General features: G+C 38.8%; 1 protein-coding gene across 3 annotated transcripts in view; it reads left to right on the top strand.

Annotated features, from left to right (window-relative positions):
* Positions 1-23,712, top strand: part of MAGI3 (membrane associated guanylate kinase, WW and PDZ domain containing 3) — a 204,800-nt gene that overhangs the window by 119,956 nt on the left and 61,132 nt on the right. For all 3 annotated transcript variants that reach the window (XM_074935983.1, XM_074935984.1, XM_074935985.1), the window contains 4 exons: positions 1,793-2,002; positions 2,880-3,054; positions 5,130-5,209; positions 10,091-10,148. In XM_074935983.1, coding sequence (XP_074792084.1) covers positions 1,793-2,002; positions 2,880-3,054; positions 5,130-5,209; positions 10,091-10,148 — 523 coding nt within the window. The remainder of the gene's footprint in view (positions 1-1,792; positions 2,003-2,879; positions 3,055-5,129; positions 5,210-10,090; positions 10,149-23,712) is intronic.

Below are 23,712 nucleotides of genomic sequence, written 5' to 3'. Positions count from 1 at the left end.
CCTGAGCAGGAATCCTCAGTCACTGACTAGGTCCATTAATACTTTTCATCTTCCTAAAGTATTTAACTAGGCATAGAACTAACTAAAGTATAGGGGTGATATAGTTAATATCCTTTTGCTCAAGGACCAGACAGGCATGGGCTCTGTTTTTAAAGACGATGGCTACAGTAGCTAAATCAAGGTCTCAGATGTAAACCCTTTTTTATATAACATCATAACCTGGCTCCTCTTAAGTTTTTCTTCTGGATTGAAACCTGGTGTTGAAGGTTTCTAATCAGGAGCAATGTATTTTAAAAATATAGATATATATTAGTTGTAAAATTTGTTTTTACAATAGATTTAAAACATCCTTGTTTAGGTACCCTTAACTCAAATATTTTTTTTCAAAAAAAATCTGGTGTGTGTGTGTGTGTGTGTGTGTGTGTGTATATGCATATGAAAAGTAAAGTAAAAAGGCTATTTTTATGCATAAAAATTTCCACTAGAAATATCTGTATTAATATAGATTATGTAAATTTCAAGTGATTACTTCAGTGACTAAAGCTTCTTCAAGAGTAAATACATTCTAGAAATTGTATAAAACCTTTTCTGTGTAAAAGATGATGAAACTTGTAAAGAACTATTATGATTTATTGGACATTTTCTTGAGATTTAATTCTTCACTAATATGAATAATAAAATAAATGAAAAGGTACATTACTGTTAAAATAACCAAAAGAAGGACATTCTTTGAGAGGCTCTCTAAGCCAAGCTCTTTTGATTGTGCCATGATTTTGCAGCACATACAGTATGCACAATTGCCCAGCATCTGGAGATCCCCTCACCAACTAGACTTTAACAAGCCAGGCTACCCCGAAGTTTTCACCTTAACTCCCATTTTCAGTTGAAGCCTCATCCTTAATGGTATTTGAATATAGGGGATTTTATTTAATATTTTATGCAGTCAAAACAAAATCTATCTACCAAATGTTAACCCAGCAGGAGTCCTGCTAAGCTCTGTGCTCCACTCCCTAATTAAAATCACATGATTGATTAAGAGGAGAAAACCAGTTATTTAAATTCTGTTTGACCGTTTATTTTATTGGGAAAAAATGCTGATCCTTTGAACTTATACAACATATTAGAATCAAAATGTTTTCAGTTTTCTCAGGTATAATTCAGTATTGTATTGATTTATTAATAGCTTTATTAGGTAAGAAAATTATCGGCTGAAAACATAGGATTACAGCTCTAAGAAATCATTTTTTAAAATTGCTTTTGTGCAAATAGATATTTTGCTTTTCAGCACGAAATTAATTTGCTTTTTAGCTTAACCTGCTTACAGGCTGCAGGTTACTCTAGATTAGTTAATTACTATATATATTTGCTGTACATTAGAACAGAAATTATTTTGATTGTCAAGGTAATCCTCTACTTTACTGCTACCAAGCTCTGCTATAAATCTCATTCTGGAGCATTAGTGAATGCAAGATAAAATAACAAATCAGTCTCTAGATTTGGAAACCTGTGTAGGGCAACCACTTCGGAATTAAATGCATTATCCCCAGATGTACAATGACAGCATTAGCAGAAATACAGTGTAGCTGTAAATTCCAGTTTTTGAGCATTCATCAGTTAGTGATAATGCTGATGTCTTAAATAGTGTAGTAAATTACCTTTTCATTCAGGTATTTCACAAAACTGTTACTGTGGCAGTAGAATATGTACTGTGACTTGAGCCATTCCTGTGATTGTAGAGATCTTTACCAGATATCACTGCTTCTCTTTTGTACCATCTGTTTCTTAATGACAGGTAATTTCTATGGTACTCCAAAGCCTCCAGCAGAGCCCAGTCCCTTTCAGCCAGACCCAGTGGATCAGGTTCTTTTTGACAATGATTTTGATGCAGAATCCCAGAGAAAAAGAACCACTTCGGTCAGCAAGATGCAAAGAATGGATAGCTCTCTCCCTGAGGAGGAAGAGGAGGAAGAGAAGGAAGCAGTTAATGGCAGTGGAGGTGCAGGTCAGTTACAAGGGGAGAAATTCCTGACTGCAGTCAAGATTTTAATCAATCAAATTGTCACTCTGAAATTTTCAGATTAACTTGGGTAAAAGCACTGTCACATGATCCGAAAACTAGGTGAAGGAATGTGCAGAGCAAGCGATAATGAAGAACAATGCATTGAAACTGGAACAAAGTGTCCAGTGGGATGTTGCGAAGATTAGTCTGAGATCCTATTCTTTTTAATATTTTTATTATCTCAAAAGAGGGACAACCAGCACATTAAATATGCAAATTATGCTGCATCTAGGCATTTCTTGTAAGCCACCCATTCAAGTATGGATCTGGCCCAGTATTGTTTACCTTCAGAGCTGAAAGAATAAGAGCGTAGGTGATCTGGCTGCAGTCCATTTTAATTTGTCACAAATACAGAATCTTAAAACTGAGGTTATTGGCAATGGTTTCTAAACTGAAGTGCTTAAATTCCCACTGTTTACAACCTGCTGCACTGTTGTTTTCCTCATATCGCTCACTGTGGCTGTGGTCTCGATAGTTGGGTCCTGATGCACTGAGGGGGATGATGGTGTGGATTCTCTAATGCTGTTCTCTTTGATAGGAAATGCAGTAAGTCGTCTACCTAGATGTGTTCCAGTGTTGTTTTTTTCAGCCTAGGCTCAGACAAGTATGAGGTTAATGCTGTTTGGCAAGGGAAGAACAGAACTCAGTGTGTTCACTTCAATTTTTTAAAGTTCACAGCAGAAAAAAATGTAGTCGAAAAATACCAATAAAATACAGTGGTGTTTGGCATTCTCTCATACTGAGAGCAAAAGGGGTGGTTCTTTGTGAGCAAAGCAGCATGAAAATCTTAACCGTAACACTTTGCTTTAAACAACTTCAGAAAACAAAGAGAGACATTCAGATTCTTCTGACTGGATGAAGCCTGTTCCTAGTTACAACCAGACAAGCAGCTCCATGGATTTCAGAAATTACTTGTCAAGGGATGAGAGCCTAGAGCCTCTACCCAAGAACTGGGAGATGGCCTACACAGACACAGGCATGGTCTACTTCATAGAGTGAGTAGAAGTTTGTATCTTTATAGATTTAATGTATCTTCCTGAGATGCATGAGCACTGAGAGTCTCTAGTCACAGTCTCTCGAGATAGTTCTGCTGATTTTTATATATCTTCCTCCCTACCCACTTTTTATTCCTGATGTCTTTGCATGAAAATATAATCTTCTGGTTTTGAAGTCGCAATCTGTTCTCACTCAGTGATCCTCACCAAATGTTGCCAGTTTTGTGTGTTTGATTTCATAGTGGGTTCCTGTGAAGATTATAACAATGTCACTTAGAGAGGACAGTGATGTTGATTTGAGGAATAAGCTTCAGGAATTTTATTTTCATATATATCTGTATCTATCACAGTATCCCTATTTGGTGTCTCCAGCATTTTCATCCAAGTAGCTTTTCCTTCCTATCAGTCTTCATAGATGGATGCTTTCACAGCTATCTTAGCTACCATATATAGGGACTTCAGTGTCATGTTTATTTTCCTGGGGAAAATGTAGATGGGGAAAGAATCCATGTAAATGCTATTAGTAGGATAGTGTTTTGTGTCTGAATAAATTAGGTGGAAAAGCACAATGGTTCCATCTACAAAGTCAGTTAACTTATTTATGATGTGAATTCTGTATCACAGAATGCAAAGCTCAGGTTCTGTGTTACTAACTGGATAAGGGTCTAATTTTATGTGTACTTTTACTATGCAAACTTTCATTGTAATCCATGGGATTTCCCTTATTCTCTCTGTTCTGCCTGTGATCTCTGGTATGAAATGGAATGTGAAAAGCAGCTACTAGAATGTGTAATAGTCTGTTTCATGAATTGTAAAGCGTCAGACTACACTGACGGCTAAGCACAGGCAGAAGTTAAGGGTTTTTTCCCCCAAGGTGAAAAATATCTATCCTCAAAATGATTTTTTGTAGTAGCTTCAATGGTAAATGTACGAAAGTGTTTGTCATACTTTGTAGATGGAAAAAAATATTGGCTGGAGAAGAACTTTATGCTGAGACTGTGCTGCCTAATGCAGATGTATAGGGCAGAGTTAGAAATCCCTGAGTAAAGGGTTTATAATCACAGCGTCAATAGACCTGAGATAAAGTATGGTTTCTTGATAACTCTGCTCAGTTATGTTACTGTTATCTCAGAGTTAACATGTACCATATGTTCCTGCAGTGCAATGATAAGTACTTCTTGTCATGGAAGAGCAAAATCACTAATCTTGCAAACTCACTGGCAATTTCTTATGTGGTTTGGTTCAGAGTGGTAGCGGCCTTTACATCTACATTCATATTGTGACTTCTTAAAATATCTGTTTTCTGGAATACTTAGGTTGTATTAACTTTTTAACAGCTATAAGATGTTCTTTTAGGTCTTATCAGTTTTTCTCCATTACTTTTCCCATGGCTCTTTTCATGATCAACCTATTTTCGAGGTGGTGTCAAACATCTTAGGAAAAGTTTTGTGCTTTTTAATATCTGTTTCCCATAATTAAATTTTTAAAACCAGCTAAGGAGAAAGTATGTATTTTGGGTCTGTTCTGATGAGAACCAAAAGGGACAGGTGTATTTAGTGTGCTCTTATTTCATTGGTTCTGTTTGTTCTCTATTTATATATACGTCTACACAGTTCTGCAGAGCCGCTGAATTCAGCTCCAGGCACAAGTTGCATTAACTATTGAGAGATCCAATATTTTTTGATAGATGAAACCTCGACTTACCTCACTCCCAACAAACCTGCTACTTTTAGAGTGAAACTGTGGCTGTAAATACATACCTTTGAAATATTTTTTACTGCTCAGAAACGTTTGCACCACTGTAACCTCCCATGTCCCAGTGGTACAGAAAAGCCTCGAGTATGTTAGTAGTTATATTTAAGTGGTGCTTTTCCTAGGTCGCATTTTTGATGTGACAGAGGTGAGAACAGCAGGTACGCTGATCTAGAGGCAAAGATTTGCACGTGGAAGGAAACTTATGAAGAGAAGTGCTAAGTATAATAGGTTAAATCCCTTCCTTGGGAGTCTTTTTCGTCTCTCTCCCTTTATCTCCTGCTGTTTTTCTGCTCCTGATTGGGTTGTCCTATATTCCACAGTCACAACACCAAGACAACCACTTGGCTTGATCCTCGGCTCTGTAAGAAAGCCAAAGCTCCTGAAGACTGTGAGGATGGAGGTGAGATGTTCAGAATTCTGTCTGTCTGCTATATATAATGCATGTTTGGATGTTGTTTTTCCTACTGGAAAACCAGACTCAAATGGTGTCCAATTAGCATGTTATCAGTAGAGCTTGTGAACGCACAAAGTATGGCTCTGGTTAGGAGTTTTGTTTCAAAGACTTCATTTCTTCTTTGCCATTTGGGACTAACCAGACAGATCAATTTTACCTTCAAATGCAACCTGTAATAGGAGTTTACTTATGCTCTTGTTTCAAGGTCAAGTTCATCTGAAACCAAATAGAATTCCTAATAAAAAATAGGATGTATTTGCTTGTTTACCAACCAAAACTAGTCCCGAGTCCTGTGGAACTGGCTGTCTAGTTACTTTGACTTGATTCATGAAGGGACTTTCTGTGGGATGTGGTAGTAATGAATCCTTAAGCACTTTGGAAAGTCTTTTCCTTATGCATATTACATATTTTATATCAAGTTCATCTTCAGGGAGATCTGGGTTGTTCCTAAGAATGTTCTCTGCACTGATGGGAGAATTAAGTCATTTGGGGATCTTCAGATAATGCTGTTTGTGACTGTCAGATGTCCCTTATGGAGTCACTTCCAGGGTTCTTTACAATTCGATAAGATCTGTCATTGCCAAGACAGAAGTTTCTGCCTGAAGTTTATAATTTGTATTCTTTCTACATTATTTTGAAACCATTAGGGTATGGAGTTAAGTGCCTATGGCTGGGCAGCAGTGGTAGAATGACTGGGCTTGAGAGTGGCTTCAGCATATTTTCACTGGGACAATGTAGTTTAAGTGAATTGTGGATACACACAAATTCTGGAGAGCAGAATGACACATTACTTGATTCTAAATTCACTGTAACCACTGAGGGGAAAGACCTGGGCATCTTTGTAGACAGCTCAGTGAACACCATTGTTCAAATGTGCAAGGGAAAAGCCCCTAAATACTAGAATGCATAGATGATGGGCTACAATATAATACTGAAAGTACTGCCTTGTCACTTTATATCAGTAGTAGGCTCTCACCTGAAATACTCTGTTCAGTTTCTGGTTGAGAGAAAGAAGTGAAATTTTATTAGAATAATGGAAAAGCTTTTGAGGACAAGGTGGAAAAAATTAGGGATACAATAAGTGTACAAAATAACAAACAGTAAACAAAAGGTAAATCAGGTGCTCCCTTTTACCCACTGTCATAATACAAGAACAAGGGCACTTTGAATTAAATTGAACGTAGCAGATTTAAACGCGATAAAGGTAAGTACAATGTATAATTAACCCATGAAAAACTCATTGCCACTAAAGATTATTGGGGCCAAAATCTTAATAAAATTTTTACAAGAATTGGACATTTGTATGAATGAGAATATCCAATTACATTAGATAAAATTTTTTTTAGAAGAGATATAAATACTCATGCTTTAAAGCATAAGCAACCCCTAACTAAGTTTAGGAAGAAACTTCATTGTCTAGTAAGAGATTTCTGTACCATCCTCTGAACCTTCTGCTATTGGTCATTGTTAGAGACAGGATTCTAGACTACGAGAACTTCTAAGATAAGTGGTAGTCCCAAAGTGAAGGGATGGAAGAGCCTTTGGACTTCATATGAATTGACCCTTAATTGGGCCAGGTGCAAGAGGCATAAACCAAGCTACAATAGGTGGCTTTATTGTAGGAGTATTTTAGAATCTCTGAAGCAGTTGCACGTTTTAAGCATCAGTGTCGTCTTATTTCCATTTAGGAGGGAGCCCTAAAGTATATTATAGTTTATAATCAAGATAGGCATCTGTATTAGCAAGTTTGAAAATAATTAGCCTCTTTTTAGATACTAGAAAATACGATAAGATTTTTAAAGAAATCCTCTCCTATCCCTCTGGCATCTCGACCCTGTCTAAATTAATTTGACTTTAACATTTCCCTGTTTGTCTGGTTTCATGTGGATAATTTTTCAACAGAAGTGCGAGTCCCTGATATGTGGAAGTGCCCTGGAGAATTCATTTTGCCTAAGCTGTCTCATGTCTCCCAATGATGGCAGAGCTTAAACCTTCACTAAATAAAGCTTAAAGGGGGTGAACACTGACAGAATTTTACTGCTTCACAGAGTGACAGAGATGTTTGAGAATCATAATCTAAGCAGGGTTCCGTAGTTAAAGTGCTTGTCAGTCATGCTTTTTCTTCAAGCAAAATCCTATCAGTTAAATAGAAAAGAGGTAAATGCCAAGCTGCAGTACCAAACTAGCTACCTAATTTTGTTAGTAATGATTCATTGCTGTTGGGAATGTGTTGTTGAAATAATGTGGCTAGCAACTGGTGCTTTAGTTCCACGGAAGGATGCCTTGTTGTTCTGCAGTCACTGTTAGGGGAAGGAGGAGTCTGAGATTTTTGTCCTGTGTGTGGCAACGCTTGGACTCAGCCTGTTCCCCAGTGATACAGAATTTCCATAGCTAATGATTCTCAAACAAGAACGCTCTAATCCTGACCCCTGTGTGTATCATTATCTGTAGCATTCCCATTGATCGCAGCTGCCATGGTGAGTCAGACAGAATGAATTTGTCTGTGAAATAATGTTGGTCTATCCCAAGGATGGGCAAACTACGGCCCGGGGGCTGCATCCGGCCCTTCAGACATTTTAATCCGGCTCTCAAGCTCCTGCCAGGAAGTGGAGTCTGGGGCTTGCCCCGTTCCGGTGCTCCAGCCAGGGAGCGGGGCTGGGGGCTTGTCCACCCCTGGTCTAGCCCATTCAGGGCTTTAAAGAGAGAGAGGCTAGTACCAAAACTGTATCAGCATTCAGACCATAGTTGTCACTAGCAGAATCTTGAACTAACTTCCTTCCATCCAGATTCCCATTTCCTTAAGAGAGTGCAGTAGCAGGGATACATTCTTTCCATTTTAATATGGACCCTTAATTACTTCAGTACAATATTTTCCATACTAAATCCAAGACACTTCTAGTCTTACTTTTCAGTTTTCTTGCACCCCAACTGGCTTTTTAAAAATAATGCATATTCACTGTCTTCTCTAATATGGGACAATGCAGGGAACTGATGGGGTGGTTGGCAGTAGGTAACTAAGGGTTGCCCTCCGTCATAATTTATGATTTTTTGGGGAGAGTATAGGAACTGACTTGCATTTGTTTCTGTTCACCTCTTGCACCAAGACTTCACACTGTGAATCCGATCTGTGAGAATGTTGGTGGTAATCAGCCTACAGGCAAATCCTGCAGACGCTTGCAAGGCAGTAGTGCAGTGTAGCCAGCCAATAAAATAAAAATGTACAGAGAAGCAGTCTCTGCAGCAAACATCTCCCGTGTTACAAGAGTCAATAGGCACTGAGGCAAGACTGAAAACAGCCTCTTATTCTCCTAAATCTATTCTTAATGAAGCCAGTTTGAGCCACTGCCTCATACTGCTGCTTTATTAAGCATATGTGAAGCCCACCAGTGGGAGAGGATGGGATAAAAAAAGGCATTTTAAAGAGAAAGATGCAGGACATCCTAATGAACAGCACTTAAACAAATAGTCCCTCTGGGGCATTTGTCAAGTTCCACTGAGCTGTACTGACACTCATAATTGGTAACATGCTGCCACATGCTAAGAAAATTCCTGTTACCTTCAAGCCTGGGGAAGCCACAAACAACAAACAAAATAATTACACAGAAATCTTACCCTTCAAAACAATCCAGACATCTGAAAGAAAAATACAAGGCAATTTGTGTTCCAAATGGAACAATATTTCCATTTTGTCTTAACTTTCACACCAAGCTCCTTTTCAAACAGCGTTTCCATATTTACATTTCTATGGTCAAATTAGAGTAGCAAAACTATAGCAATCAGGCCTCTGTGGTGACAGCTTGTTGAATTCAACCAGTAATGCTCTGATTCTAGCACCTGTCCTACAAGAATTTGAATTTAGTTCAGAAACGAGGGAGCTTTCTGATTTTTTTTTTATGCTGTTTCAGTATGAATGTTTATTTTGTAAAGATTTAATTGCATTTTGCACACCATTTTCAGAATATGGGATCATTAATTTCCCTCCAGATTTGTTGCTCTGGAGACTTGGATTCAAACGATAACAAACACAAATGGAAATGAGTTTGGGGTGATGTCTTTTCAGTCTTCACTTGTCCTTGTCTCCACTGTACTGCCTCTTTGATTCTGATTCAGGAGCCTAGATGTAAAGTAGCAAGGATGCAGGGCAGGACTACGGTGCATTGGGAGAGCTAGGTGGGGAGACTGACTGACTGGAATGTTGGAGGTCTGGCTTGAAATGCGTTGGTGTTAAGGGGATGTGTGTGTAAAATTGGAATAACGAGGGGGTTGCAGGTCAGAATTTAGGTCCCTTGGCAGACGTTTCTGGAAGCACAACATGACTGGAATAGCATGGTCCCACAATTCAGGGCTGAGATGGTTTGAAAGTGCTTCTTTGGGAAAAACTTCAATATCTCCTTTCCACGCTATGGGTCAGCCATAGACAGTGCTATCATATAGTTACAGATTGGGGAGTTAAAAACAAAACTTCACAGATGAAACTGGTTATTTATAATTGGCTTAGTCTAATAAAATGAGACCTTTATCTTTCTCTTCCTCCTTTTGTTACTTAAGATATTTTTGTGCTTTATTTTGAAGCTTGTTAAAACTTAATTTTTTTCTTTAAAATGCAAGTCTCCTCCTCCAATGGACCAGTGAGTACAGGGGGGCCCATTTTCCCTCTGGGAAATGCAAGCACTCAATTCATGGGAATATATAAATTGCTTTCATATTTCTGACACAGTCAGTCCATAATCTCTCCACTCATCTTTTTTTTTCACAGGAATGTTGACATTTTCAAATACTTTTCCACTATAGTGCAGAATTTTGTTCATTCTTCTGTTCCAATTACAGAGCTTCCTTATGGCTGGGAGAAAATAGAAGACCCTCAATATGGAACATACTACGTCGAGTAAGTGTTTACACCAATTATTCACTTCATGTGGACATCAGATATGGTAGAGAACAATGAAACAGTTGCTATGCAATAAATGCAAATTGTAATGCAGCTCATTTAATGACTATGTATCCAGCGCAAATTAAGAGCCAGTTCTGGTGGCCGTAACTGAATTGTGCACTATTCCTATGTGTTAATATGTAAGATAATGTGCGTAGCTTCCCTTCACACTAAGTAAGATGCATCCATCTATCATCTGGAGGGGAGGAATCAAGTAGTAACCATTGTCCTGGGCTGGAAACCAGAGAGCAGCAAGTAAGCAGTAGGATTCACTTTGCTTCTCTGCCTCATACATGTCTATGTGACTTTTCTTTTATAACTAAGAGTTATGATAGTTTGTTACAACAGTAACTTTATCTGGCATTAATGATTTTGCCCAAGTGGTTGAATCTTTCTTAATATCCTTATTATAATAACTGAAGATGCTGAATGTATGTTTAAAGAGATCAGAGCATGTTTCTGTTCTGAAATACCTTTAAAATGGAGCCTCTCGATTTAAAACAGTAGCGCTTGCTATTCACAAACCAGTGGGAAATTGCTTTCCCCTCATTCTTGGGTTCCAAAGCAGCACCATGTATTAGAAAATCCCTAAACTACTGTGACTGGCTTGCTCAGCTTCAGCTCAGGCTGAATGAAAACCACCTTCAATCATCAAGAGAAAAATTAGCGGAGAATTGAAAATATTAGCATTTGTTGGATAAATGTTAGAGAGATCTCTGCAGAGCCAGCACTGTTGTTTTAATATTGTCCAGGCTAATAAATATTTTGATACTTCAGTTCTGCTTTCATGTTTCAGTGTTTAGCAACAAAGGCAACAAAGACAACAAATACCATGGATGTATGGAAGCAGCATCCACTTGGTGTCAGGAGAAGAAATAAATGTTTGCTTTGCTAAGCAGTTCTCTTTTTACCCAATATTATGGTCTACAGCAGCTCTTTTGAAATGTGCAAAGTGATGTTAAGATAGATAATATGCTTATATTACTCAGAGTTCATCCTGTCACTCCAAAAGCAGCCTCAAAAGTCAAGGCTGAATTGTATAGTTGTTGAGTTTCTGTTTCGAGTATTGAGAAATTAGTAGTTGGAGTATGCTTCAAAGGCTTAATCTTTGAGCTCCTCATGAGGAGATGGTTGGTCCTGCACCTGAACAAGAAACTATGGCATTGTCCTGAATAACTAGTTAACAAGATATTTAAATATTTTTAACCAGGTTTTCTTTCCTGCAGTGTTAGTTGAAATTCCTTTGGTTTTGATAATCTGATTTTTCATCGTGTTTCTTTTAATTTTTCTCTCTGTTTAGATAATGAAAATAGGCTACTCATTTTCACTTTCTTTGCTCTCATGAATTAGCACAATGCTGTTGTGTTTGAGTTGCACATACTACAGGGGAACAAGCTATTAAGATTAGGCTTTGTATAACTTTTTAAATTAAACTTTAAATTTTAGTTCTCAATTGCGATTATCCTTTGAGAGAAAGGAGCAGAATATATGGATTTCTGTAATTTAATGGCTATGATGCTGACCCTTAAATATATTCAGTGCTGTAGAATTTACATTGTATGTTTATTCTCAAGCGAAAACAGTAATTTCCAAAATCGCATTTTATTGTATTAGCAAACTGGATCATATTTATAAAAACTACAATAAAAGAACAAAATCTTAAAGGTACATAAAATTCAAAGAATGCTTTGAAAGAGAGTCATAACACAAAAATATAAACATTAGAATTTGGACAGTCACAAGGGAATGAAGATTTACCGCCCCAAAAAAAACACACAAGGTTTTTTCAACGTTGAGCTGTCCTTTTATATTTACTCTTTTGCTGAAATGAAGCAATGTGAGCTTGCACATTGCAGCATTCTTTGATACAGTATGGTAATCACTATTAGGGATCTGACAATGTGTGGCAATTGAATCAAGGAGAATTTTGCTGTGCTAAGGAGGTACCGGTATCTCAAAGTTTGGGGTTTGCTTGGGTTTGAACTTTCTATTAATGCAAAGTTACAATAAAATGTTAACATACTACATTGTACGTTACTTGTTACTTATTCAGGATCAGGTTAATATTCATAGAACCTGACTAAAGGAGCTGGCTTGCTGGCTGGGGAGCCCTCCTTCTCTGAGTAAGTTAAAAGGGTAACCACATTTCTGAATACCGATATTCTTTTTGGCACTTCTCTTGTGTACATAGTTGGTGTGAAAGCTTTTCCATTACAAGGACAGTCCACATTTTACTATACCAGAATTCCATAGGAGAAGTCACATTTTTCCAATAATATGCAATATAAAGTCTGTTTAAAATGTAGATCCTTTATGGGAGCATTAAGTAAGCAGGTCAGGGGATCTCTGGAAAGCTGGCCTTTTTCTTATAAAGTTAATCTCTTTAATAATTTCCTCCGCAAACCATCGAATTTATGGACACAACCACCACATGTGCAAGTATGTTCCCCTGTCCCTGCAACCCCTCCAAACAGAGTGCCTCCCTAGTAGCAAAAATACAGTGAATCCTAACCGGAGTCAAATACCAACTATTCAGTAATTTGTAAAAATTTTCTTTGTGAGCTACACAAATTGAAAATATATATCCACTTTCCCATATAGAGACCCATTCATCTAGATCAATTTCTTTGTCCAGCTCTCTCTCCTATTTTTTCAGCTGGGTTGTTTTCCTATCAATATCTTTGTCAATCAAAATTGTGTACATCTTAGAAATTAAATCTTTTGTTCCAGCTTGCTACTGGGTCAACTCCTCAGATGTGCTTAAAGATCTAGATAGAGCCGTCTTGTATCCAGATTTCACAATAAGGTGTTTGACTTGTAAATACTGAAAATACAGGATCTTTCTATTATTTACTTTATTACATATCTCTTGGTACGATCTTAAATCAGGACCCAGGATCAGCTGTCCAAACTGAGGCATGTCAGCCCTTACCCAGAATGAATAATCACTTTGATATTTCCTAGGGATAAATTCGTGATTATTAATGAAAATAACTAAGGGAGAGGGCTTGGCGACAGGAATTTTAAAAAGCTAAGGTGGGCTGGATGGGTGGCTTTTATTTTTGGTGATCTTTTTAACCCAACAATTACTATAAATAACTGTATTTTGGCTACAGTCTTATTTGAGCTTTACCCAGTGTTTGGATGGTCTGTTGTTAACCCGGTTGATCGTATCTTTTAATTGTGATGCATAATAATAATAAGCCAAATTAGGGAACGCTCATCCACCAGACTTTGTAGACTTACTCAGAACTTCAGAACTCACCCTTTGTCTTTTGTGTTCCCATATGAATTTAGTAGTGCATCTTGCTCTGTTTTTAATGGCATGACGGGGATAACAGTAGGGGGATGCACTGAAACAAAAAATAGTAACTTGGGGAGGACATTCATCTTACTGAGGCTACACTATCTAGCCAAGACATTTCATATTTGTTCCATTTCTCCAAATCTTTTATTATTTTATGCCACAGTGGAAGGTAATTTGCTTTAAAAAGATGTTTGTTTCTCTACAATATTTATTCCTAAAAATTTTAAAGATTCCTTTACCCATTTAAATGTATGTAGCTGACAACAGTTTGTTTTGACCCTTTAGGGAATATTAATTTCTAAAATTCCAGATTTATCATAGTTTATTTTGATGCCTGATAACGGCTCAAATTCCAACATCAATTGTTCTGTAATTTTTAATTACACTTCTAGATCCTGCAAATATAACAAGATATTGTCAGCATATAACACTACTTTCTGTTTTAAACATTTTGATGCCTTTAACCAAGGGGCTGTTTCTCACATATATTGCAAATGACTACATTGAACAAGCAACGGGGGGCAACCCTGTCTTGTACCCCTAGACAAATTAAAAGGAGGGGATTGAAGTATACGAGTAGAAAACTGGTTTCCAAAACTAAACCTTACCAAAATCTGTCTGAGGTTCTCCCACTACAAAGGTCAGTGGTTTCTCAACATCCAACAAAAGAATTGCTAAAATTAACACTATAGATGAAATGCAGAGTTCTTCTGACATTACCAGATAGATGCCTGCCAGCAATAAACCCACCCCAGGTGAACACATTTGGGCAAGATGACATTCAGTCTGTTTGCTAGCACCTTGGCATAGATTTTAACAGTCATATTAATTAAAGAAATAGAATGGTATGATGCCCAGTTGCTAAGATCTTTTCTTTGTTTAGGAATGACCACAATTTTTGCTGCTTTCCCTGAATCTGGAATCTCATTCCCCTGCAATCTTCAGTTAAAATAGGGACCAACGCTTGCTTGTGGAGCTTTGTAATACTCCCAAGAAAACATATTGGGACCTGGAGGTTTTCTAAATTTTAATTTCTTAATTACAGTTTCAACTTCCTGTGCAGCAATTTACCTGTCGAGCTGCCACATCCTCCTCAGAGCTGAGGTAGCCTCACACTTCTCCATTACTATTTATAAATTAAGGATTTGGATGTTCTGAAGTGTACAAAGTGTTGGAAAAGTTAGCAAAGATTCCAGCAATCTGTTTGACGGCAGTTATTGAATCTCCCTTTTTATTTCTAATCAGAGGGGTGGCTGACTTATCCTGTTCCTTTTTTTTAACTTCCTGGCTAAAAGCCTATCAGTTTTATTGTCCTTTTCAGAGTATTTGTTTGCTCAGCCACACTCAGTTGTAACAGGTTAATCTTCCCTCTTACCTCAATTATTTTCTTATACACTGTTTTAGATCCTGTAGCTTTACGTCTGCCTACCAAAACAGAAAGTTCTTTTAACCAAACTCTCTTCTTCAAGAGCTCTTATTTTTTTAAGGTATGATGCTTTCTTTACAAGGATCCCTTTCGTTACTCCCTTTCAAGCATACCAGAGAAGTCTTATATTTGGTCCCTTCCTTATCATTGTCTTCTATATATTTCTGAAACATTTCTTCCAGCTCTTAAATTCTAAGGGAGTCATAAAACATAGCTCTATTCAACGACCAGGCCCTTTGTTTTTCCACTAAATTCCAGTCTTTTAATCTAATATATGCGGAGGTATAATCAGACCAAGTTATAACTCCCAGATTAGCTTTTTGGATTGAACTAGTCAAGGCCCTAGAAACAAAAATCATATCAATCCTGGGATAAGATCCATGTGCAGCAGAACAGTGTTTAAAGTTCCTGATGCCTGGATTCATCTCCCACCAGACAGCCGTCAGAGCCTCATTTTTCTCAGTAATGCAACACGTTTGCACTTGCTTCTCCTGAATGCCTTCTGTGCAGGGGTGAAAGTAACTTAAAGGACTTACCAGTACACCAGAGTCCTGAGCGGGGGGGGGCCGTGGCCTCAACTAGAAGAGGTGGGCCCTTTAAATACCCGAGCCCTTTAAATCAAGATTTAAAGGCCCCAGGGCTCCAGCTGTGGTAGCGGCGCCTGGGAGCCTTGGGCCCTTTAAATCACCCCCAGAGCTACCAGTGGCAGCTGGGAGCTCAGGGGCGATTTAAAGGATCATGGCCTCAACCAGAAGAGGTGGGCCCTTTAAAGCCCTGGGTCCTTTAAATAGCCCCCGGCAGCCGGGTTCGGGCGGCGATTTAAAAGGCCCGAGGCTCCCTGCAGTGGCTGGAACCCCTGGCCCTTTAAATCACCGCTCGAGCCCTGCCGCCACTACCCCAGGGCTCCAGCAGCAGGGCTCGGATGGTGATTTAAAGGTCCCGGGGCTCCAGCCGCTGCAGGGAGTCCCGGGCCCTCTAAATTGCCGGCCTGGGGAAGCAGTTCTGGTCCGGCACGGTTTACGGGCCCAGACCGGCTTACTTTCACCTCTGCCTCTGTGTACATTTGATCAATCCAAAGTGGGATTTAAGCACCTCATTAGAATCTCTGCCTAGAATAATATTCCCTTCCCTAAAACTTCGCAAGTCCATTAAAAAACCAATCAAAAAAAGAAGCTTGTCCTTGATTGGGAGCATATTCGTTGGCTAAGGTGAGAAATTTACCTTTCAAGGACCCCTTAATTAAAATATAACTGCCCTCTGTATGTATGAGTTGTACTGAAACAATAAAAGGGAAGTGTTTAGCCAAGTGTTGCCAACCCTCTTCTACTAGATTGCCCTGGAGAGACACATGGTAGCTATGTCCAAGAGGCATTCAATTATTTCTCATTTTTCTTCAAGTGAGCTTCCAACAAATAGATTATACTAGGAAAATCCTCTTCCAGTGAGCAGAATACCCTTTTCCTTTTGTTGGATTGTTCAGCCCCTTAATAGTCATGACATTAACAAACTCTCCCATGAGTATCAAGTCTGCTGTCGCCCAGTATATTACGCTTCGCTGAAATCAGTGAGATGTGCAACCTCCGCCCCCAGCTAGATGCTAGGTCTCTATTATATTTGCACCTCTTCTTTAGATAGAACATTTTAGAAAGAGTTCATGTTAAACACACCAGTAATTTTAAAACTCTCACATATATTGCTTTTTCTTTTTTAAAACCTGTATTGTTGTACCGTGATCCTGAATCTGACTTGCTGTACATTTTTTCATTGAGCCCTGTTTTTATTAATATAATGTTTTCTATTAAGACACACAACAATATTTAATATCTGTTTTTGTTCTCTTATCCTGTTTCCCTCCCTATGCATTCCCCCATGGCCACCTGGTCCCTTGTAGCTTTGGGAGCCTGGCCTTTGGTTAATTCCTCTATCAGCATATTAGTTCTGTGCTGGGGTGTGTGGGGAAGTGTCTTCTGTTTATACGGACGGACGGGTGTGTGTGTGTGTTTCTTAAGAACCAAGCCTTATCTAATCTGATCAAACATCTTTATAACACTAGGCATTATGATATTATTATACCATCAATGAGTTCACATATTCTTAAAATTTTCCACTGTTGATGACCCTTCTCCAACCAATATACATTTTAGAATGTTTATGATAACTCTATAGTCAAACTTACTTCACCGGGGTGATCTGAGTCTATTTTATTATTAACTTGTTATTAACTAATGTAAATTAACTATAATGTTATACCCATTAGGCGTGCTGTATCCACATACACTATCCTGGGTGCTACCCAGCCCAGCTTCCATTCCATATATTCCTTTTGTCATTATAACCACATGGATAGAATATCCATTATTACTGTAATGTTACATATACTAATTTTGTTGTTCTGGATCTGGACAGTTTATTCTGCTCTCATAATCTGCCCTTTTGTCTTGACAATGTATCTTTTTGAGCTGTTCAGGTTCTCTTTGATGTCACTGATTCCCAGTGATTTCTGGGAAAGCCTTTGATTCCATTCAGATTGTTCTGGAACTGATTTAACCATTCCCATTTTTGTAAGTATCTGTTCCCCCTTTTTTGGATCTGAGTTAGACACATCAGTCCTTCCATTTAAAGGACAGTCTAAATGAGAACCCGCATTTGTATTTTACATTCTTCTGTCTAAGAAGTGTGGTCACCTGGTATAGTTCTCTTTGCTTTCTAAAGGTTGAGGTTACCAGATCTGGGAAAATTTGTACGGGCTGGTTAAGAATAATCAGTGGGTCAGCTCTCTCCCTCATTGCCCTGAGAATTTTATCCTTGTTGTGGTAGTGGTAGAGAGAAGACAATCACGTTTTTTAATCTGGAACCTGCTGGGGGCCTAGGGGAAAGGGATCTGTGAGCTCTCTAAATATGAATGTGATAAATATTGCCCAGTTTTAATATGTCATGGAAACTATTGTCTGTGTGTCCAACAGATTTTTCCCTTCAGTCTCCTCTGGAATATATTTAATCCTTGTATAATTCTTGTATTCTCTGTTTTCCATGTCCTCCAGCTTTAATTCTGTTTTTTCCTCTTTTTTCCAGTTGTTTCAATTTTTTCAGTTAGATTAATAATGCTGTCCAATTGGTCATTTAATCCTGCTTCTACATCTAATATTTTCCCATTAATTTCATTTTTGTATTTTTATTGTAAGCCTGGAACTCTTCTCTCCTCTCCTTATTCATCTTTTTGATTTCTTACAGCAGGTCCTTTAGGTCAGCCTCAGTGACTGGTGCTTCTCCACCTGCCTCCGTTAATTTGTTTGTTGCCAGGAAAATTATTCTTTCATTTTGGGGTGGGGAGGGGAAAAGATCTTTATTGGAGGATTTCTTTCTTTTTCCAAACATCTAGATTTTCTCTTTTCTTCTTGTTTGTTGTGCCTCTTTCAAGATGACTGCCACCACACTCCCCCTCTGTTTGTCTGAGTTTTCCAAAATGGCTATTGCTATATTTCCTCCCCTAGCCACAACAGTACAATTTTATTTTATTTCTTTACATTTTATTGCACTCACCCACTGTCTCTGTACAGGATGATGAGGATCCAGTTCAACATCTACAAGATCGGAGTCATTTTAGTAAAAAGAAGAGGAGTATTTGTGGCACCTTAGAGACTAACCAATTTATTTGAGCATAAGCTTTTGTGAGCTACAGCTCACTTCATCGGATGCATTTTAGTATGTTCTTTAGGCTGATTGCCCTGATTCTGTTGCTGTTTTTTCTCCCAGAGCCTGGTACCTGCCAGCTCTCTTCAGCCTTCTTTTATTTTTCTTCTCAAAACTGGCTCCACAGGAGTGATGATTCATATTTAAAGCACAGAACTGTGGATTCACGTTGGCTTGGTTCCTTTTATTCTTCTTAAATTGGTTTCATTTATTCCCCCTTTCTTGCAGAGAGCTGGATTAACCCAGCAACTCTGTATTCTTCCCCCACCCCCCAGTTTTGTTTCTTGAGGCTGCAGCTTTGCAGGGCTGACTGGAACTGTGATGCTTTGCATTATGTACCTTTCTTTTCTGTGTCCTCCCGTTAGAACACAACTGGTTAACTGCTTCCTGCATACATGACATAATGTGGAATTTATGGCAAATGAGATAAATGTTGTCCCAATAGAAAACTGGTAAAAACCAGACTTCAACAGATTTTGCTGTGGATGCTGAATTTTTCTTCCCATTCAACACCACATTTCATTTAGCAGGAGGTCCAGTTGTTCTCATTGTCTGGTGTGTGTTCGTTTGAAGACCATCAAAATTATTTGTGCTTAGATTTCAGAACCAAACACTGCAAGCTTCAAGTTTAAATTTAATTTGAGAGTGCTTGGGCGGCATCAACTGGTGTCAGTGTTGATCTGAATTCCAAGGGAACAGAGAAGAGAAGCTTGTTCTGTTGGATTGCTAATGTGAGCTGCTCCTACAGCCTGCTGTATTAACAGTCACAACAGGAGGAAGTAGGGAGGTGGGTGATATTCCTTGCATCTGCAGCAGCACAGTGGAGGGGTAGATCTGGGTCCTGCAGCTTGCCCCACTTGCACTGATCCTCTCCTCTGCTCCATACCCTCCTGAATTAGTTTGGTGTACTCCAGGTTGGAGGAACACTACATTAGGCTCTCTTAAGAGATTACCAGTATGGCTGCCAATTATTGCCACTTGTGGTGGGAATGTTTGCCAAAATGGAGCTGAACAAAAAGCACGTACAGGTCAAAGCACACAGCAAGCCTTGTATGGCAGTGACTTATAGTCACTGTAACTTTGTCCATATTCATACCAGTGTATCCAAAGGGAAAGGGCTTATTCCCTAGTGCAAATCCCTGGGATATTCAGTCCCAACCAAAGCGGAACATACTAGAGCAAGTTGCAACAGTTCCTACAGTGCTCTGCCCCAATGGAAAAAGTCATGAAAGTGCTCAGTGATCTTTAACAGCAAAGAACTGTGATGATGTAAGACATTTCCTAGGGCAGGCATACTTTATGGTTGAGTAATTTATTAGATTTTCAAAATGCAGGCTGTACTCAGGGTACAGATGAGCAGAGATGGGTGCACTGTGGAGACTGTGGCTTGATTCCCAGACTGTTGAAGTTTTGCATCACCAGCACGGTAATCTGCAGTGAGTTGACTGATGGAGGTAAAGGTCTGGTACTTGAATAGTTGCTCTGCAGAGCAGTTATTTGTTAAACCAGTTATCTTCTTTATTGTTACTGATGATGATACCCACCAATGGCTTTAGTGGTTTTGATATGTAAAGGAGCATGGATGAAAATCTAAAATTGAGAATAAATAATTTTGATAGAAAAATTTGGTAATACAGATTTCTGGCCTTCTTAATAATACAATGATTTGTATAGAATTCTAGTTGCTGGAAGCCCAAGGTGGCCCACAACCTTCCTACTTCAGAGTTTGTAGATTCATAAAACGTGTTCATGAGCCATAATATTCCAAATCCCTGAGGCGGAAGCATTTGCTTTAGTAATTCTGCATGGGTCAGTAGTTCTGTTTTCTGGAATGAGTTAAAAGTAATCTTTTGACATCTTCATGTTTTTCAATGAAAAGCTGATAGGCGTTTATTCAGGATGGTGCATTCATTCAGATATGCTGTAGAAGAGACACTGCTTTACTTTTAGAAAGATTCCTTATTCAAGAGATACTCATACCTGTTACATATTTTACTGAGTGCTTAATCCTAATTTATGAAGACAATGTTGTTTGCAATGGTCTTTATCATGTGAAGGAATAATATAAGGCTCTGTGTTTTGGAGGAAGCTGAAGTATTAGATTCCTTTGCTTGGATAATAAATCCTTGTTGATCACTTCTCCTATGCTCACTCGACATAACTGCTCTTGCCTCTTCTGGCATGATAGGGAGTCTCCAGAGAATTAAGTAAAAACTGGATGACTGCCTAAACAAGAGACTAAAGGAGGGACATTTTGCACCTGAGAACCTTACTACAAGAGACAACCCAGGGCAAAACTTCAGTTTCCTTCAGAGTTCATATTGTATTAAGCAGAAATATTCAACTCACTATGGAAAAAATAGCTGAGCAAAAACTGGGATTATAAGGATTTAGTCAAAAATGATACTTGAGAAAAATCTAAAAACCCAATTCTTCCTCTGCTGTGCCTCATTCAGAGATACCCAGAGGCAAAAATATATGTTACATTTCTGTTCTAGAAAGCTAATCTGAAAGTTTGGTCTTCGATTTTTTATTTTATTGAAAGCCTTTTTAAAATGTTTTATTGTAGCTGGGGAACAAAGGCAAAAAAAAACAAAAAACAAAAAAACCAGCAGAAAGCTAAACTGCGTTTTTTGATGTGGGCTGTTGAGCTTCTGGGTTTCTCATGCAGTTAGAAAGTCCTCCAAGACTTTCACATTAAAGTATTGCATTACTATTTTTCAGGTAATACTTCAGTTACGAAATTAGAAATTGATAATCTTGAAGTGCCAATGCTCTTCTTCAGATGCTGCTTTGAAATTATTTGAAGATGGCTGCACCTGTATCTTAGCTGTTCAAAGTGATTTCCTTCCTAAATTCTGATTTCCTTCAAAAAACGAATAGCATAGGAGTAGTTCCATGTAGCTGGAAAATTTAAAACATATATTTGCATTCTGAATAACACAGAGAGCAAGCAGCCCAAATAATGCTGCTTCATTGCACTAGCTTCTATAAATGAATTAGATTCTTGAGCAACTATTAAAAGCTATGGTTTAAGAAAAATGTATATGGAAGGAGTTCTCTAAAATCTATTAGCATAATTGGAAAAACACTATTGCTGCAGTGCATAATGAGGTCCTCCAAAGTAAAGTTACCTGTGATGTCTGTACTACTCTGAAGTCCATTTTCTTTCATCTTAGTAAAAAGAACGGGAGGACTTGTGGCACCTTAGAGACTAACAAATTTATTTGAGCATAAGCTTTCGTGAGCTACAGCTCACTTCATCAGATGCATTCAGTGGAAAATACAGTATTTTCCACTGAATGCATCCGATGAAGTGAGCGGTAGCTCACGCTCAAATTTTAGTCTTTAAGGTGCCACAAGTACTCCTTTTCTTTTTGCGAATAAGGACTAACACGGCTGCTACTCTGAAACCTTTTCATCTTAGTAGAACTCACTCAGCCACTGTACATTCCTTAGCTCCCAAGCACAGCCTGTGATGGGTTTGGGCCCTTTGGGGTGACACCTGATGTGCTGGGGTTTAACTGAGTTGGACTGTTCTGCCAGCCTGGGTTCCCTTTACCTGGTCTTGCTGGGCTAGGCTCACAAGCCTCTTCCAGCCAAGCACACAGGCAGGGCCACACCCAGCTACAGAGAGAGACTGAGATCCGCTCTGCAAAGATTCAGCCTTTGGGGCTTGCTCCAACACTCTGGTGCCCACTCCCTTTAAAGGGTACAAACCCAAAGGTTTTATGAAGTTCGCCCCCTCCCTCAATGTGAAGGGAGATATGCACAACTTCTTGCCCCCTCCCCCCGTTAGAAATTACATAAACTGGGTTATATTATAACCAATCAATACGTTTATTAATTACAAAAGGTGAATTTTAAGTGAATATAAGAGAGAACAGACAGAACAAAGCAGATTACTGACCAAATAAAGCAAAATATGCAAGCTAAGCTCAATATTCTTAAGAAACAGGTTACAAAATGTAGATTCTCACCCTAAATGTTGTTTTAGGTAGGTTACAAAGTTTCTGTGGTTCAGAGTTCCAATTATTGCTTTTCAGACTTAGGGTGACCAGATAGCAACTGTGAAAAAACAGGACCTGGCGGGGGTGGGTGGATGGTGGTAATAGGCACCTATATAAGAAAAAGTTCCAAAAAACTGGACATCCGGTCACCCAACTGGACCCCTGTCTTGGTCTGGACTCCCAGCCCTACCTTCCCTTCAGGTGGCTTTAGCAGTCTTTCTTCTTGGGCAGACGGGCCATGGAGAGGAGTCCCCATTGCCTTCTTCCCCACCCTTAAATAAGATTTACATAAGGCGGGAAGCCTTTGCTTCCCAAACTTGACCCCTCCCTCCCCCCCTTCCCTTCCAGTGGAAAGTTACAAGAAGTCCCAGGTAATGTTTCATATCAGGTGACAAGACCCATGTCTCTGCAGGGCTGTGGCATCCACTGCTCCTAGGCGGTCTCCAGCATCCACGGGAAGACTGAGATCTTTCACAGTCCATTGTTTCTGCTGATGGCCCATTAGACCTGTTTGGCTTTTCCATTGTTGTACCAGAAGCACTGGTTGGGGGTGACATCCAAAGTAACACATTTGAAATACAGATACGTATTCAATATTCCTAACTTCAGATACAGAAATGATACAGGCATACAAACTGGATAATTGCATTCAGTAAATCATAACCTTTCCAATGATATCTCTCACATGAGCCATCTTGCATAAAGTATATGTTATGTCATATTCATATCATAAGCATATTTTCATAAAGAATATGGAATGAAACATCACACAGCCTTTTACCTCTATTGTGTTTGGAATGGAAATGGGGAATTGGCCTATCTTTTGATTCCCCCTTTAAACCTGAAGCTGAGTCAAGTGTATGTTTAAGCTCCCAGTAGTTTATTGCTGGAAGAACTCCATTTTATTTAAATCATTAGCTAGAAGTGGTGCTTGGATTATTCCACTTAGATCAGAGGTAACCCACATTCCTATTCATGAACTGGGACCGGAAGGGCTTTAGATCTTTTTAAAAGTTGAAATACCAGAGGGCATGTTTGTTCTCCTTTTGTATAATGTGTGGGAGAACAGAGCTGGGACCTACCAAA

The sequence above is a fragment of the Natator depressus genome, chromosome 21 (genome assembly GCF_965152275.1).
Source record: "Natator depressus isolate rNatDep1 chromosome 21, rNatDep2.hap1, whole genome shotgun sequence".
Classification (NCBI taxonomy): domain Eukaryota; kingdom Metazoa; phylum Chordata; order Testudines; family Cheloniidae; genus Natator; species Natator depressus.
The sequence above is the reverse complement of the archived record's forward strand: the minus strand, read 5'-3'. Positions and strand labels throughout refer to the sequence as shown.